Raw genomic sequence first — 17,287 nt, forward strand, 5'->3', positions numbered from 1 at the left:
TGATATTTAAGGAATAATATGATTTTCAAATAGAGAATTTATGAGATGTCCCTCAATATATGTCAAGACCTAAACGTAACAACCACGCATTCAATTGTCATGTAATGAAAGATTAGCCGAATCATCATCAGAGGGTTGCTTAGTTGCCAATGGTGGATTAGTAGGGCGGATAAAAGTCCAACCTCCCACACGGAGGTCCTGGGTTCGCACACATCTGGCAGCACCTATATTAGTAATATACTAATATTCCCCCCACCCTATATATAAACTCTTCAGATTCAAAAAAAAAAAAAAAAAGGTTGCTTAGTTGGCAATGATTAATACTTCTTTAAGAGATCATGGGTTCAACTATTCGTAGTGGTATATAAAAGCTACCTTGAGAATATAGTCGAGGTGCGCATAAACTCACAAAAAAAATTTAATAAAAAAAAGAAGAAGAAGAAAAAAAAAAAAAAAAGAAGCAAAGAGAAGAAGTAGAATATTAATTATGAATGAAAATAAGACTTGGATTACAACCATAGTCCCGTGTGTCGGCAATATTTCGAGGTGTCGCTAGGAGACAACACGAAACCCCCCCCCCCCAACGACACGATAAATTCATTTTATTGGCGAAAGATTGCCGGAAGGTCGTCGATTTTCTAACGAAACAACAAAAGTCACCCAAAACTTCACGATATCTCTTTATTTTGTTCGAAAACAAATTATTAGAGGTAGAAATAGATTAAAAGGAGTTGCAAAAACAAAGATTTGAACTGTGCAAACTGTCTGATCGCTAGAATGAGCAGATTCCGGTTCTCCCTCTCAGTTCATTTTCATGCAAGTAGGTACTTCAATGACTTGATTCCGCTTCACCTTGCTTGCTCTTTGGAGTTATTCAAATAATTTTTCAAACCTTCCGGCGACTTCCATGATTTGGAGATGAAGCAGAAGTGAAGAAGGTGAAGAAATGAAGAAGATGAAGTGTCGTGGGCTGGGCTGGTGATTTGGCTTTTTTGTAAGGGTTTATTGAGGGGACAAGCCCAGAATAGGGCGTGCGTGGGCATGGGTTTTAATGTTTTATGAAAAATTGGATTTTGGAAACCCGTGAAAGTTAAAGTCTCTCCCCTTTTTTTCTCTTTATATTACATTAATTAAAGGTAAAATATCTATCCTTATACATTAATTACCTGTCTCCCTTGTGTTTTACCGCACATTAGTTCATCCAAAATGTCGCCCGTGTCACCTGTGTCGCCAGGCACCAATACAGCAACTCCAAGCGACATTTTGGTCCTTGATTACAACACCCCTCAAATAGGCTACACAAAATGTCTGTTGGGTTACCAAGTTGCTTCTCCATTGTCCATACAGAAAACTTCCTCACATATTTATATGTAAGAAAACATGATTCACAATTAATTAAAACATAAAAGAATTACTGAAAAAATAGGGAGAATAACTGTTTTTCAGTATTTCCACTTTCCTTCCAACACTTCAGTTTCCTTGAACACTGAAAACTCGATTCACATATAGCATTTACTGAATTAACAAATGATTCGTGCCATCATCAACAAACATCTATTCGTTGTGTTTCTTAATTATTTTTCTTTCACCAAAAAAATAAAACCTCTTAATTCTTTTTCTCTTTCCTCTTGTTCTTACAACACCTTGGTAAATCTAAAACGTGCAAATACAACTTCTCTTGCAAGGTTAGCAGCAATCTAGCCATAGGAAGCCATATGTAGCAGGGATGTCCAACTCTCTCCATCATCCGTTACCGTTACCATCACCACCACTACAATCATCATCATCTTTGATGCCCAATGTTGAGGTAAAAAAATGTATTTTTAGCTTTTTGGTTTGTTTATGATCTGTATTTGGTTCCTGAGACCAAAACAATGGTGAAAATGGGCCGCCTCTGGAGACGGGAAGCCACCTCCAATGATTAAGTCAGTTCAGGTGAGAAAACCAGAGACTCCTCTTAAGGAATAAATGCTTAAAGAGATGAAGGATGGAATGTCTTTCAAGAGTGATTGCAAGAGAATAATGGCTAGAGTATCTAAGTCTTCTCGTTATTCAGGCAAAATGAAGGGTTACATAGAAGATCCATACCTAAAGAGATAGTGAATGTTTTACGGCCCTTAGATGTGTAATCGATTAGATGGAGGGTGGAGATGACTTCTAATAAAAGCTTAAAAGATAAGCTAGATCACTAGACAATCTTGCCGTTAGAAGATCTTGTCGATGAATCAAAGGTTAGCGTCATTCTGATACTGATGTGACAACGGCCCGCAATTGAGAGGACAAAGGAGTCGTCGGCTCTGGACTCGAGGAGGACTTTGAGTGAGTCAGAAGCTTCCCTATCCATAGCGGGATATTAAGAATTCTTTGTGCATAAAATGCTGACATGAATATCGTGTGGAATTCCTCATTGTCATCCTCTTTTCCGAGAAGTCCCATGAGGGTTGGAGAGCATTATTGCTATGTCATTCGTCATGCAGCTTCTCTGGGAGAGAGCTCCCCGAGAGGTGCCTTGGCTTAGAAGCGCTTGTTGAACCTCCCCGGTCCAAGTTCAGACCCAAGTGCTGGTTCAAAAAGACTACTTTTTGGTTCAAGGATTGCGGTTGGAAATGTTGATAACACCCAGCATAAATAGCCTACACTTGCATGACCCTAGATTGGAGTCGTCTGGATCTACTTTTAGAAGATGACAACACCTGGCATGGTAGAAAACTTGGTAAGAAAGAGAAGGAAAAGAGAAAGAAGTAAATATATCAATAGATAACATAAGGTTCCACAAACTCCATACATTAATCCATCTTCTTTGTGATGTTTGGGTACCTTCTCCGGTCAGTGGATCTAAAGCGCATACTAGATGGGGTTCCAAGCAATTGACCAATCCCAAGTGCTCAAAATCCAACATTTTTCTAAGGAACTACCTTTCATCGAAAGCTCATCTCTCTCTAGCTAAAGTTCAGTTCCTTCAGTATATTATTTAATTGACTATATAGGGTTCGAGATGATATCTAATTTGATCTAAAGCTTTCATTGCTAGCAACATTTGCAAGATCTCATCATTCGTATTAGGGTTATAATTTTTTTCTCAGCTAGCTAAAACTTGATAGAGTAGGTGTTAAGAATAATAATGGTCTTTCGTAATTTGAGGAAAAATAAGAAAATCACAAACAACCCTAATCGAATCTAGAGTTGTACTAACCACCACTACTATTCCATGCTTGCTAGGAATTCTCCATTTATCCACCTAAGGGTTGGATCGGCAAGGAGAGAAAGGATATTTTGATAATTTAAAATATGAAAAGTATTATTGTCTATTCACAATTAAAATTTGAAAAATTCATGGTCAAAGTCAAAAACTAACTTAATATTTTACATTCTAGAAAGTGAAGGCACTGTGACAGGTTGTGGACATCAATAATTATGAAAAAAAATCTAAATTTTTTAAAGAAGAAATATACAAAGGCAACCGAACACCAAAGTTGACTTTCTGTTCCCTATTTGCATTGGGTGGCAGTCAACATCAAATACGTCATGGCGTTGCAGTCTTGTTTGGAAACTTTCGTTTTTTACGTTTCCTGTATCTCCACGTCATCACATATTTATAATTATAAATTATAAAAAATATTCATGATTATCAGCTGGCACGGGTATTTCGTGAAGTTAAGTGATTCTTGGGCGCCAAGAAACCAATCTTTAATATCTCTACACCAATTCTCAGTTTCAACCGTTCACTTGATATCTTTATTATCAAAATCTTGAGGGACTACAATCATGCGATATATACAGCATAAGAGAATAACAGGGTAAACCACCGAATCAAATCTCCTCCGATGAAGCCTGACTTGACGCCCAAGTCTTTCACCTTTGTTACGTTTTTTCCTCTCACCGCCTTACAAAAGTCCTGCCTTCCAGAAACTCCATTTACAAATACACCACTTGCGTTATCTGGTAGATGCTTTTCACACAAGGGCATTTTCGTCATAAAGAATCTTCCAGACCTAGAAAACCTCACGCTATATAAGCTCTCCTCAAAGATCTAACGCAGTCATAGTCAGCAAAAACTCCAAAAAACCCTCACCAAACGCGTTTCCAAACTTCCTTTTCTTTCTTGTCGTTCTTGTTTGCGTTTTGAGTTCCGATTTCTGAAGCAGAGATGTTCAGGAGTTCGAGATTGGCCGGTCAGCTAGTGAAGCAGGTCGGACCACGGTTCTTTTCCACGGCAACCCATGTCGAACCGGCTACAGAGATCCTTAGCAGCACTTCTGGTTTTCTCAGGAAAACACAACCCAGCACGGCCTTCGTCAGGTTCCCAGCGATTGGTGGCCGGCATGCAAGTACGTTGGCCTTGAACAAGGATGTCGAAGAAAAAGAAACCAAAACCGGTTCAGCCGCCGGGGGTGAACCGGAAGAGAAGGCTGTTACTAGCTACTGGGGCGTTGCTCCTTCTAAGATTACCAAGGAAGATGGCACAGAATGGAAGTGGACCTGCTTTAGGGTATGTAACAAAGCTCCACTTTGTCTTCTGCTAGAAGAATTTTCATGATTCTGAAATATTGATTTATGTTTTTGGTTTTTCTTTGTTGGAGTGAAGCCATGGGAGACTTACAAAGCAAATGTTTCAATCGATCTGAAGAAGCATCATGTCCCAACTACCTTCTTGGATAAAATAGCTTTCTGGACTGTTAAGGCTCTGAGATATCCAACTGATATCTTCTTTCAGGTATGGTGGATTTACTGAGTTCACTCGGACGAGTTTCATTCTGAATCTTGCTTAATTTCTGAATTTGAGCTTTCTGTTACTGCAGACACGGTATGGTTGCCGAGCTATGATGCTTGAAACGGTGGCAGCAGTGCCAGGTATGGTTGGAGGGTTGCTTTTACACTGCAAGTCTCTAAGGCGATTCGAACACAGTGGAGGATGGATCAAAGCTTTGTTGGAAGAAGCAGAGAATGAACGAATGCATCTGATGACGTTCATGGAGGTTTCTCAGCCAAGGTGGTATGAAAGAGCTCTTGTGTTCGCAGTCCAAGGAGTGTTCTTCAACGCTTACTTCTTGGGTTATTTGATCTCTCCCAAATTCGCTCACCGAGTTGTTGGATACTTGGAAGAAGAAGCGATTCACTCGTATACGGAGTTCTTGAAGGAACTTGACAAAGGAAATATTGAGAATGTTCCTGCACCAGCTATCGCCATCGATTATTGGCAGATGCCACCGGACTCCACCCTCCGTGATGTCGTCATGGTTGTGAGGGCCGATGAGGCTCATCATCGTGATGTTAACCATTTCGCATCGGTAAGGATCTTGGCCTTCCTTTGGTTTTAGGGTTTTTAAATCTGTGGCTGCAGACAAGAATTCAATATCTTAAACCATGATTTAAGGTTGCTCTGCAACTATTGTTGAATGGTTATGGTTATGTATATCTGTGTTCATGTATTAATTAGGATTGAATAAGAAGAATAGCAAATGATTTGTTTCAATTGAATGTGTTGCAGGACATACACTACCAAGGACATGAGCTGAGAGAGGCCGCTGCTCCACTTGGGTATCACTGAAGTCTTTTAAATGAAGATACGGTATTGACATATATGGAAAATATTACTTGGTGAAAGTTCATTGTAAATTACTGTGTTTTACGATTTGATGATAACCTTTTTGTCATTTGTTTCCTAAGTTTGTGTATTGGATGTTGAAGCAAAGTATTCTCTTCCAACAAATTTGGTTTCATTACGAGTTTCACGTTTATGGTACAACTACTTGTTGTAACTTCTAATACATACAGTGATCGATAAAAGGCTTTTGGTTACTACTATATGAATACCCTACCCTCTCTTTTGATTACTTTATTTTTCACATGTTGGTGTTCAAAGGTGTTGTTGGTTGGATTCACATTCTCTGCGGCAAAAAACAGAGCTGCCATCCAGCAGCGAATGTGAGAGTGACACGTGTCTCAAGAATTTCTTAGCCGTTGGATGATTCAGATGAAAAATCTGAAAGAAACTCCAACAAGCCGGTACTGGTTTGTACGCTTGAAATCATCCGGACGAAACATCAACCAATAACCTTAAAAACAACCGTGAGTAAAAGGCAATGCATTGTCGTTATTTTAGAGACTTGTAGTTTCTTGATCTCGAAGATTGTAGATTTGGAAGTGAAGCAATCAATTGTTTTGGGAGAGTGAAATTCTCCAAAGATTTCAACTGAAACCAATATCACAACTAGATTGTAGATTCTTTGCAAGAGTGAGTTGAGCCAATTGAGCCGCCATTGATGTGAAAAAGAGAATAGGTGTGTTTGTGCTTGGTAAACCCGATTATTTAAGAATCTACAACCTCCTTCACTCGTGATTTGTCAAGATTGTCACTTTGTTCGATTCTAATCAAATCAAAATGGTGGTGAGACTAATGGCTGCCATGAGTCCATGACCAGATGAGGTTGTGGTTATGGTGGCAAAGCACATTTGATATGTGAATCAGTAGGTTATTTGTTAGCTTTCTTAATTAGGGTAAGCATTTAGCTGTCGTTTTTGGGTATGCGGCCCAGTTGGGATTAGGAAATGGGTATGCTTTCTTAATTAGGGTAAGCATTTAGTTGTCGTTTTTGGGTAAGAAGGATAAGCTCTCAGTTGGGATTAGGACATTGGGTTTGCTTTCAGCATTTACATTCTTCTTGTATTAACATTGGTTTAGACAGAGGTTTTAAAACCAGTTGCTCGTTGCTGGTGGTGGTGAGAAACAATTCTCAGAGATTCGCACAGAAACAAACAGGGCCAACATCTGATCGGTTTAACTTGGGGACATTAGAGGCTTCAGTTCGAAGAGGAGCCATTGCAGTCAATGGCGAGGAGGTAAATGGAGTCATTGATTCACCTTATCACCAGTACCGGTTCGTTGGGTTTCTCTTAGATTTTTTTGTTTGAATTATCCAACGGAGGAGATTCTTGAGACACGTGTCATGCTGCTGGATGGCCGCTCTATTTTTGGTCGCAGAGGATGTGAACCCGTTGTTGGTTAGGTAAGGATTGAATCAATGTGGATTGAATCAATGTAGGATTGATAGAGTGGTAAGATTTGTATTTTTCAGTGGAGAGGTCATGGGTTTGATCCTTGTGGACGACAAAATCTCTCTAAGGATGTAATCAAAGTGCACGTAAGGTAGCCCGAATGAACCTCAGACAAAAAAAAAAGAAGTAGCAAACAAACCTTTATATGTAGTTGGTAAGTGAAAAAAAATCTATCCATTCTCACAGCTAAGATTTAAGATGATGTACCAAATAGAACATTTAATTGTTCAGGTTAAGAAAAATAAAAAAGAAAAAAAAATCTAAAAAAAAATTCTGGCTCTGCTCCCGTGTAAATATATATCAACGGATATGGATGTTAGAGAGGGCGATCCATGGAAATTGGGACAACAATTTTTCTGTCTCCATAGGATCTTAGGGATTTATATCGTCTATAGCCACAAAGATGTGGAATTAAACTAAGGTTTAGATTCAATTTGTATAATATTTTAACACATTTTCTTGGTTAAAATTGAAGGATGATTTTTTTTTTTTTTTTTTAGTAAACCACAATTTATTCAAAGGGAGAGCAGTTACACAAGCTACGCTCAGGGACAACATGTGATGATTACATATTTTTGTGGTTACAAATGGTTTGAATCCTGAAGATGCATCATCATTAATTACGGAGAAATATCCTATAAAGTTAAATCATCCTCTCTCCTCCATGGAAGTGATAAAACAATGAAATATTATTCCATGGTTGTGAGATATTTCTTCTCTTAGCCGCTGGTGCTCTACTGGGTGCGTCATCGGTGCCAAAGAGCCTTTGCTGAAATTCTACTGGGTGAGGCGTTATCGATTAAGAATGGTATGTATTCAAATTTATGTGTGCGTCCGATAATCTTAGCATGATTACTTACCTAAAGACTTGCTAAGGTTCACTTCTTTTGTTCATTTGCAGCGTCTTCTTATTTCCTTGTTCAGATATTGAAGGAGGTTGATTCCTCAGCAAGAAAGGTCCTGTCATTTTTGAAAGCGACAGAATGCCCTATTTTTTATCCCTGGATTTTAGGTTGCCCAATCCAGGTGCTTGATCTTGGCTTTAATTAATCTCTTTATTACCAAAAAATTCTGAATTGCAAATTTAGATTTTTATTTTTTTGGTTTGCCAACTCCGGTTTATAAATCCGTGTTTAACCCGTGTCGTACACCTAGCTGTGGTGAGTGAGTCTCCCAGTGGGGATTTTTTGCATTTACAAGGATTCGATATCCAGAACCTTGCTTAAGCGGACCAAGTTACTTACCACTTGATCCAAAACCCCCGTTGGTTTAGCCTTTATTTCTATTATCATCAATTAACGGTAATGTGTAATATAATACAATAAACATATAAAGCGATGGTAAAATCCTTTGTCCCCACAAATAAAAAACCGCGCTTTTCCCCGAAAGATAAGGACTGCAACTCCAAAAAATTATCATTCTAAGAACATTTATTAGTAATTTAGTAATTTTTTAGTAAAATTTTTGAAGTATTTCCAAGAACAAATTATGTCAACACAGTTGCTCTCTTCCTCCTACCAGCCTCAATGGACCTCCAGTTGCAAACACCAAAATTCTAACATTGAAGAATCAAGAGACTGCTCATCATTTATCAAGCAATTGATGATGGTGGAAACATTTCTAATTTAAACTGTTCCTCGAGCTAGAAATTTTAATTGTCTTTTGTCACCAGGAAAAAAAGTTGACTTTTCTATGCATATCCTTCCGGTGGCGGTCAACATTAAATACCAGTTTCCGTCAAGGTCGTTGCAGTCTTGTTGGGGAACCCCGAACCTCCCTTTTCTACGTTCGCTGTATCTCCACGTCAACACACGCTTTCTATATAGGTACCAAACAGCGAGGATCTCTAATTATTATTAAAATATAAAAGTCATTAAAATCATTAATGATTATCAGCTGGCATGGGCATTTGATGATACGATCACCTACCTACATCTCTACATCAGTTCTCGTCTTCAACTGTTCAATTGGTATCTTAATAATCAAAACATTAAAGAATTCCAATCATACGTTATATGCAACATAAGAGAATAATTGGGCAAACCATTCACTTTAGTTGGTTATTTCTCCAAGCCGTCGCCAATTTAAGTATTTTCCACGATACTCTAAACTAAGCTCACCGAAAATATATTCGGCGAATATTACCTTTTTCTGCAATCATTATCCATGTCTACCTAATTTTTTTACACATTTTTGTGTCACGCTAAATTTAAGTAAACCCCCCCACAGAATTAACCGGGGGCGGGTCTAAGTCCGGCCATCCAGAGGTTTGGGAATTGGGAAAGAATTACAGAGGATGTGAATCCGTGTCACCATATACTTATTTTCAACAGCGGTTTCTCTTAACCTGTCAGTGAATATTATATTTGGTGACGGTTTTAGGAAAATCATAGGAGCATTAAGTGTGGCCCCTCCAAATAATGATTCGTCTTCTACCGAATAGCACTTCAAGGTACAAAATTCGAATCTGCACCATATGCAGTTGGATCCTATGAACTAAACTTCTGCTTGAACTTTTCAAAGAGCAGAATCTAACTATAAAGTACGACACTAGCTAACACATATCCATATTAGGCACAATCGGTGTGATATATCTTGATATGTCTCTATATTAAACTATACTAGAATACATTGAATGGTACAATATTTCAATTTTCGATATGAGACGGTACATATTTTAAATCACCTAACCGATACGGTATTCGATTCCAATACTTTATACCTTGCATAGGTGATAGGACTCTCTAAATGTTGTTGTGAGTCATCTTAGCCCATGATTTGGGAAATTAATAATTAATTAATTAGTTAAATACATATAATTAGCTAAATAGTTCTTTGTGTGTAAGTCCTATAAATCTCTTTAATGCAATTAAATACACAAACGATCCTTCACTACTTTTCAATAATAATCAACATCATCTATTAATCAATATATAGTTTTTTTTTTACCATAATTTATATTGTTTTGCATTTATTTTTACAAGGGAAAAATAAATAATAAACTTCAGTATTACACTTAATAAATAAAAATTTAGGGATTTCTAATGACCCATTCCCTTGAACTCATTCTTGTTCTTCCATGGTTAGACTTTAGTGGTATCCAAGCGGAGCAGGAGCTTCCTTCAACTCATGTCCTTGGTAGTGTATGTCCTGCAACCAAGCCAAGTAAAACAAATCATTTGTTAGTCTTAATTCAATCTCAAATTAACACCATAAAAACTGATTACAATGACCTTTCTACGCTTTTCCCTTTCTACTCATTATCTTTTATCAGAAAATCCAATGACCTAAGGGAAGCTCTTCCCCTGAAACAAACCAACCCCTTGAGGCTCCAAAGCCTTGAGTTTAGAAAAGAAACCATCATGAAGGGTCGAGATCCTTACCGAAGCGAAATGGTTAACATCACGATGATGAGCCTCGTCGGCCCTCACAACCAACACGACATCACGGAGAGTTGATTCCGGCGACAGCTGCCAGTAATCCACGGCGATAGCCGGTGCTGCTACGTTCTCAATATTGCCATTATCGATTTCCTTCAAGAACTCAGTGTATGAGTGAATCGCTTCTTCTTCCAAGTATCCAACAACTCGGTGAGCGAACTTGGGCGAGATCATGTAACCCAAGAAGTAAGCATTGAAGAACACTCCTTGAACTGCGAACACCAAAGCTCTCTCATACCACCTTGGCTGAGAAACCTCCATGAACGTCAACAGGTGCATTCGCTCATTCTCTGCTTCTTCAATAAGAGCTTTAATCCATCCTCCACTGTGTTCGAATCGCCTAAGAGACTTGGCGTGCAAAAGCATCCCTCCAACCATGCCTGGAACTGCTGCCACCGTCTCAAGCATCATTGCCCGGCAACCGTATCTCTTCTGTATAAAGAGAAATTTCCAGTTATAAAAACTCTCAAGACTCAACTCGGAATGAAACTCGGCCGAGTCAAACGTACCTGGAAAAAGATATCCGTGGGGTATCGGAGAACCTTAACAGTGTACATAGCTAATTTATCCCAGATGTTAGCTGGGACGTGGTGCTTATTCAGATCGATTGATAGATTCGCTTTGTACGTCTCCCATGGCTTTACCATAAAAATAAATCATTTCAGAATTATATAATACAAAAAATAAATCACAAAAATACCCATCCATTAACAGACCTTGGTTAAAGAAAAGAAATTCATACCTTGAAGCAGTTCCACCTCCATTCCGTGCCATCATTCTTGGTAACCCTAGCAGGAACTATACCCCAGTAGCTATTGATCGACCTCTCCGGTTCACCCTCATTAGAACCAGAACTGGAACCGGTTTTCACTTCTTTTTTCTTCTTCTTTCTTCATCAAGGCCGTTGTGCTTCCATGCCTTATACCAGCAGCTGGGAACCTAACCCAGGCCATGCTGGTTCGAACCGGTGTGACCATTGTGGTTCTGTTAAGGAAACTAGAAGTCCTGGTAAGAATCTCAGTTCCTGGTTCATAGAGGGTTGCCACGGAATTGAACCGTGGTCCAACCTGCTTGAACAACTGACCAACCATCCTTGAACCCTTCATCATCGATCTCTGCTTCAGAACCCAAACACAGAACCCTAAACACAGAGCAATAGAGAGATAAAGCAGAACAAATAAGAAGCTAATGGTAATAACAAAGATATAGAAATGCCTCAGGCGAGCTTCTTTGGGGCTTTGATACAAGTTTCTGAAGTGGGTGGTTTTTATATAGTCTTTAGGTTTTCTGGATGAGTTTGGTGCACGTGAAACTTTGGTGATTTTCTTGTTTATTTATTACTTTTGTGGGCCGATGTCTTGGAATTTCTTTGGAAAAGAAAAGAATCCACTTGAAAAAGAAGAATGTAACGAGCATTTGATTGGCTCTTTTCACCCATTTCTCTTGATAGATATATTTTGAAATGCGAGTGGTAGCCGGCAAAGTACACCGGTTTGGTAATTGTAATGGCAGCTGTAAGGACTAATTCTTGGTCCACAAAAGACTGAGTTACATGAACTTGGAAAGGTAAACATCCTTCCACCAACTTGTAGAAACTGGTTGAAAAGACCGAATCAAATGTTTACATTTTGGTTTTTCAAGTCTTCAAGTAACAGCAGAACTAAATGGGAATTATGATTAAAACGTGATCTGTGCCTATGTTTGTTTAAGTTTTTCATGAGAACAACATAACTATATTGTTGAACTAAATCCATGTATCTTGCATGGTAAAAAAAGAGAGAGAATGCATGAGTTAGTTTCCTATATTTGAGGTGTAAAAGGAACCATTAATGCCTTAAACATGTTGTGACTTGTGTTTGACTGTGAATAGGCCTTGGATTATCAAATACTCAAGATCATGGTTTATAGTATCAATATTGAGTATTGTATCGGTCAAGGTGATTTTAAGAAACCTATTGTCGCATAGCGAGTATTCTATCGTGCTGGTCAATGTACTTCAATGCAATCTAGTAGAGAGATGTATCGATACGTAATATATCAATTGTGTATATCCAATATGGATACCTATAGACTAATATCCTACCTTGTCGTGGAATACTTTAAACCTTGCTCAAGACAATGCAAACGTTAAGTCATGCATAAGGGTTCAGATGGGTTAAGGTTGAGGCCTCGGGCTAATTCCATCTTGACCCTCCATGTAATTTTCTTTTTTGGGATAATATTGACTCTCTATATAATAAATATGGTGTGTATGTTATTCAGCAAAGATAATAGGACTGTGTATTAAAATGAATTTTCTTTTAAATATCTTCTATTCTTGATTTTTCTTCACAGACGAGGTGTCCCAAACAGTCCCACTAGGTCTTCATTTTTTCTATGGCCCCCTGCCAGTCCTTCTTGGCTATTGGCAGCCATCCCCTTTTCTACCCTTGATCAAGTCTTTTTTTTGTCTTTTTGGTCACAACCCCTGGTCAGAGTCAATCAAGCAGGACGGGCAAAGATGGTTCATTCGGGTTAGGATTGAGTTAGGTTTTTTAAAACCTAAGTTAAGTTTATGGTGTTTATATATATTATTGTTAAGTACTTTCACAATAATAATAATAATAATAATATATCATAACTATTAGATCTATTACCCTTGAAATTGCAAACTATTACGTCAACTAATTGTTAATTTTTTCTATTATAAATATCCCCTGGTGTTTTAAATTTTTATACTAAACATACCCTTACCATCTCATAAATTGGGTTAGTTATATACTTATATTGTCCAACTTCATTGATAAAGTAACACTATCTGGGGTTTGTTATTAGTTATTTCCTATTAATTCAATTTTTTATTTTCAATTAAATTTGTAATCTCTCTCTCTTCTTTTTTTTTTTTTTTTTTTTTTTTATGTTAATGGTCAAAAAGAAACTTGCATTATGCTCTCTAGGACTGAATCCTAACTAGAGGCAATGGGACAAGGTTGTACAATGAAAAGAGGGGAAAGAGATCCCTAAGTTCGATTTAGGGAGAATTTTAGAGCTCAGTTGGCTAGGAAATTTGCAAACCTATTATTATTCTTATCTGATCTATTGACAAGTTTGAAAGAAATATATTGAAAACTAATCGAGACCTTCAATTTCTCTTCAGAAATAATGCCCAATCTAATGAGCTAGGCCTCCTGTTTACAGACAATATAGCAGGTTTACAAGATGAACACCATCAAGTCTGAGTTGAGGTGCCAAGATCACTGCATATTTGAGTAGGCTAACATTCCCCTACTAGCCACCAGGATATACTATAAACCGTCCACCAGGAACCCAGGCTATGCATCAAAGAGCACCCTTCTTTGAATTCTCATCCCACACAGCATTGTAAGAACACTAGTGAACCTAAACATAGATCATGGAAATGTATCTTCTATCACAAGGGCAAGATTGGTTAGTGCTTGTCAAAATCTATATGGTGGATTTTTCATGTGGGTCATGGGAACTAATGTGAATCTAAGCAACATTTCCAGTCATCTTCCGAAACAGCATCATGACTGGCAAATCACAGCACATCAAGAGATTAGTCATTCTCAAATAGCTATTTCATGCCTTTCTGGGTTGGTATCAAGCCTACACACACAGCTTGTTGCAGTAGAAAAAGGAATGGTAAGTGCTCTTTTTGAGAAGAAGCAAAGTATCTGATATAGGGTAAGATCAATGAGCTTTGCAAATTTACATTCTCTAGTTCCAGCAGCAGCTCTTTTCTTAGGTTTTAAAGGATGGAATTTCAGTCTAATCCAACCTTTGAGGGTTCAAAATAGTGCGCATTGGTTTTCTTTGTCTTTGCTGTCATTTAGAGCTGATAATTATGTTGTCTCAATGGTTAGGGTACTACTCTTGGAATTATTATAATATGTTATTGGTCCAATTACTTGCTTGTAATTATTACACTGTCTTCGGTGTATTCTTTGTATTAAAGTTACAATCTTGCAGCCAAGGCAGAGGGAAAAACAAATGAACTTGAAAACTCCTGTTTATTTGATATGGTTCTTGTATAAATCCCCTAGTGCAATGAGGGGGAGTTTTATGCACTTCAGTCTTGGCTCCACTAGCTTTGAGGTAGAGCAGCAAGTAAATGACTTTTCCTCATACTTCTGGGTGTGCAATAAACCTACTAGCACACCAAAAATTCAGATAAGTGGGAGAACCACTCTTGACAACCTAGGTATGGCAGTTTGGTCTCAGTTAATTGGGTGGAACCTCATCTTCTCAATGATGGTGGGGATTATCTGCAATTACCAAAGTCTACCTTACAAAAAACAACAGTATCATTGACATTCAAGGAAGTTTTGTCTATGATATAGTGATGGTTTTTGCATCTGAACATTGAGGAGAAGTTTCTCTTTAAGGGGCAGACAATTTTATGAGTATGATATACAGGAGGATAAGTTGTAGAGAATATTTGGGTTAGAATGTCATTTTAATAAATTGGTCAAGGGTTAAATTTTTTTTGGAATAGAGCAATCATAAGAATAGAAGAGTAATCTCTATATATAAATGTAATACAGTAAGGCATTTTGAAGGTAACGAAAATACAAAAAATCTCTTTTCTTTCTCTTGATTCTAGGAGGTTTGCTGCCCTTGAAACAGCTGTTTCTTCTTCTTCCCCTGTTCTAGAATTAAGGATCTTTGTCTCAGTTTAGGACTCCCTAAGTCTTGTTGTGAGTCTTTTTGGCCCCTGATTTCTAGTTTAGAACAATTCACTGTTTGTTAAGTCCTCTAAATCTCTTATTGCAATTCAATACACAGAAGATCCTTCACTTGTAATAATCAACACCATTAATATTCATTAGTATATAGTTCTTTTTTTCAACCAAAAAGAAGTATATATATTGTTGACAATTATCTTTTACAACAAGCAGTTGTAAAGGAAAAAAAAGCAATGCTTCAATATCACACATAATAACTAAAATTTAGGACTTTCTAATGTCATCTCCCCTTAAAGTAATTTCTTGTTCTTCCATTGCTAGACTTTATTAGTGATATCCAAGTGGAGCAGGAGCTTCCTTCAACTCATGTCCTTGGAAGTGTACGTCCTGCAATCAAGCAATTCAAACAAATCATTAGAAAATGGGGTTCCATAGCCTAGCATTTAGAGAAGATAACATCATGAAGGGCCGAGATCCTTACCGAAGCGAAATGGTTAACATCACGATGATGAGCCTCGTCGGCCCTCACAACCAACACGACATCACGGAGAGTTGATTCAGGCGACAGCTGCCAGTAATCCACGGCGATAGCCGGTGCTGCTACATTCTCAATATTGCCATTATCGATTTCCTTCAAGAACTCAGTGTATGAGTGAATCGCTTCTTCTTCCAAGTATCCAACGACTCGGTGAGCGAACTTGGGCGAGATCATGTAACCCAAGAAGTAAGCATTGAAGAACACTCCTTGAACCGCGAACACAAGAGCTCTCTCATACCACCTTGGCTGAGAAACCTCCATGAACGTCAACAGGTGCATTCGCTCATTCTCTGCTTCTTCAAGAAGAGCTTTAATCCATCCTCCACTGTGTTCAAATCGCCTAAGAGACTTGGCGTGCAGAAGCATCCCTCCAACCATGCCTGGAACTGCTGCCACCGTTTCAAGCATCATTGCCCGGCAACCGTATCGCTTCTGTACTAACACAAAGCTCAAGTTTAGAACTCAAACAACTCGTGACTCAACTCGGAAAGAAACTCGTCCGAGTCAAACGTACCTGGAAAAAGATATCTGTTGGGTACCGGAGAACCTTAACAGTCCAGTAAGCTAATTTATCCAAGGTGTTATCTGGGACATGATGCTTGTTCAGATCGATTGATAGATCCGCTTTGTACGTCTCCCATGGCTTTACAGCAAAAAATAAACCATTTTAGAATTGAATAAAACAGAGGAAATGACAAAAATACCCATCGCGTTTTCCTTAGAAGAGACCAATTCATAGTTTCATACCATGAAGCAGCTCCACCTCCACTCCGTGCCATCGTTTGTGGTAACCTTGGAAGGAGCTATTCCCCAATAGCTATTCATCGACTTCTCCTCCGGTTCACTCCAAGTAGAACCGGAATAGAAACTGGTTTTTTCTTCCTCTTCCTCTTCCTTGTACTTGGCGGCTGTGCTTCCATGCCTTACACCGGCAGCTGGGAATCTAACCCAGGCCATGCTGGTTTGAACCGGCGTGACCGTTGTGGTTCTGTTAAGGAAACTAGAAGTCCGGGCAAGAATCTCAGCTCCTGATTCAGTGAGGGTTGCCGTGGAAGTGAACCGTGGTCGGACCTGCTTTAACAGCTGACCAGCCATCCTCGAACCCTTCATCATCGTTATCTGCATGCTTCAGAACCTAAACCCAAACACCTTAAACACAGAGCAATAGAGAGGCAAAGAAGAAACAAATAAGAAGGTAATGGTAATAACAAAGATACAGAAATGTCTCAGGCGAGCTTCTTTGGGGCTTTGTTCAAGTTTCAGAAGTAGGTGGTTTTTTATATAGTCTTGAGGTCTTCTGGATGACTTTGGTACGCGTAAAATCTTGGTAAATTATCTTGTTTATTTATTACTTTTGTGGGCCAATGACTTGGAATTTCTTTGGAAGAGAAGAAGAATGAAGCACCCACGCCTTGAAAAAGAAGAATGCTAAGTGCATTTTATTGGCTCCTTTCACCCATTTCTCTTAATTTTATATGTTGAAATGCGCGTGATAGCCGCCAAATTATACCGCCTTGATAATTGTGAAGGACTAATTCTTGGTCCACAAAGCACTGATCGAAAGTATC

The 17,287-nt window shown here is 38.5% G+C and overlaps 2 protein-coding genes and 1 pseudogene across 3 annotated transcripts; 1 reads left to right on the forward strand and 2 right to left on the reverse strand.

Moving 5' to 3' along the window:
* The first annotated feature begins 3,915 nt into the window (after nt 1-3,915).
* Nucleotides 3,916-6,287, forward strand: LOC149000007 (ubiquinol oxidase 2, mitochondrial-like). The gene is made up of 4 exons (XM_089139674.1): nt 3,916-4,489; nt 4,586-4,714; nt 4,800-5,288; nt 5,489-6,287. Exons 1-4 carry the CDS (start codon nt 4,148-4,150, stop codon nt 5,546-5,548), a joined length of 1,020 nt encoding a protein of 339 aa, XP_088995800.1. The 5' UTR covers nt 3,916-4,147; the 3' UTR covers nt 5,549-6,287.
* A 3,661-nt stretch (nt 6,288-9,948) lies between these two features.
* On the reverse strand, nt 9,949-11,742 carry LOC149000008 (ubiquinol oxidase 2, mitochondrial-like; annotated as a pseudogene). Its single transcript, XR_016170729.1, has 4 exons — nt 11,239-11,742; nt 11,006-11,134; nt 10,440-10,928; nt 9,949-10,206 (listed from the first exon to the last, which is right to left on the reverse strand). The product of XR_016170729.1 is annotated as a ubiquinol oxidase 2, mitochondrial-like (transcript).
* Nucleotides 11,743-15,293: 3,551 nt separating this feature from the next.
* LOC149000009 (ubiquinol oxidase 2, mitochondrial-like) lies at nt 15,294-16,962 on the reverse strand. Its single transcript, XM_089139826.1, has 4 exons — nt 16,467-16,962; nt 16,234-16,362; nt 15,663-16,151; nt 15,294-15,568 (listed from the first exon to the last, which is right to left on the reverse strand). Exons 1-4 carry the CDS (start codon nt 16,842-16,844, stop codon nt 15,509-15,511), a joined length of 1,056 nt encoding a protein of 351 aa, XP_088995952.1. The 5' UTR covers nt 16,845-16,962; the 3' UTR covers nt 15,294-15,508.
* Nucleotides 16,963-17,287: the final 325 nt, after the last annotated feature.

This window comes from Hakea prostrata, chromosome 11, assembly GCF_041222555.1.
Source record: "Hakea prostrata isolate BN-2017 chromosome 11, UWA_Hpros_2, whole genome shotgun sequence".
Taxonomy (NCBI): domain Eukaryota; kingdom Viridiplantae; phylum Streptophyta; class Magnoliopsida; order Proteales; family Proteaceae; genus Hakea; species Hakea prostrata.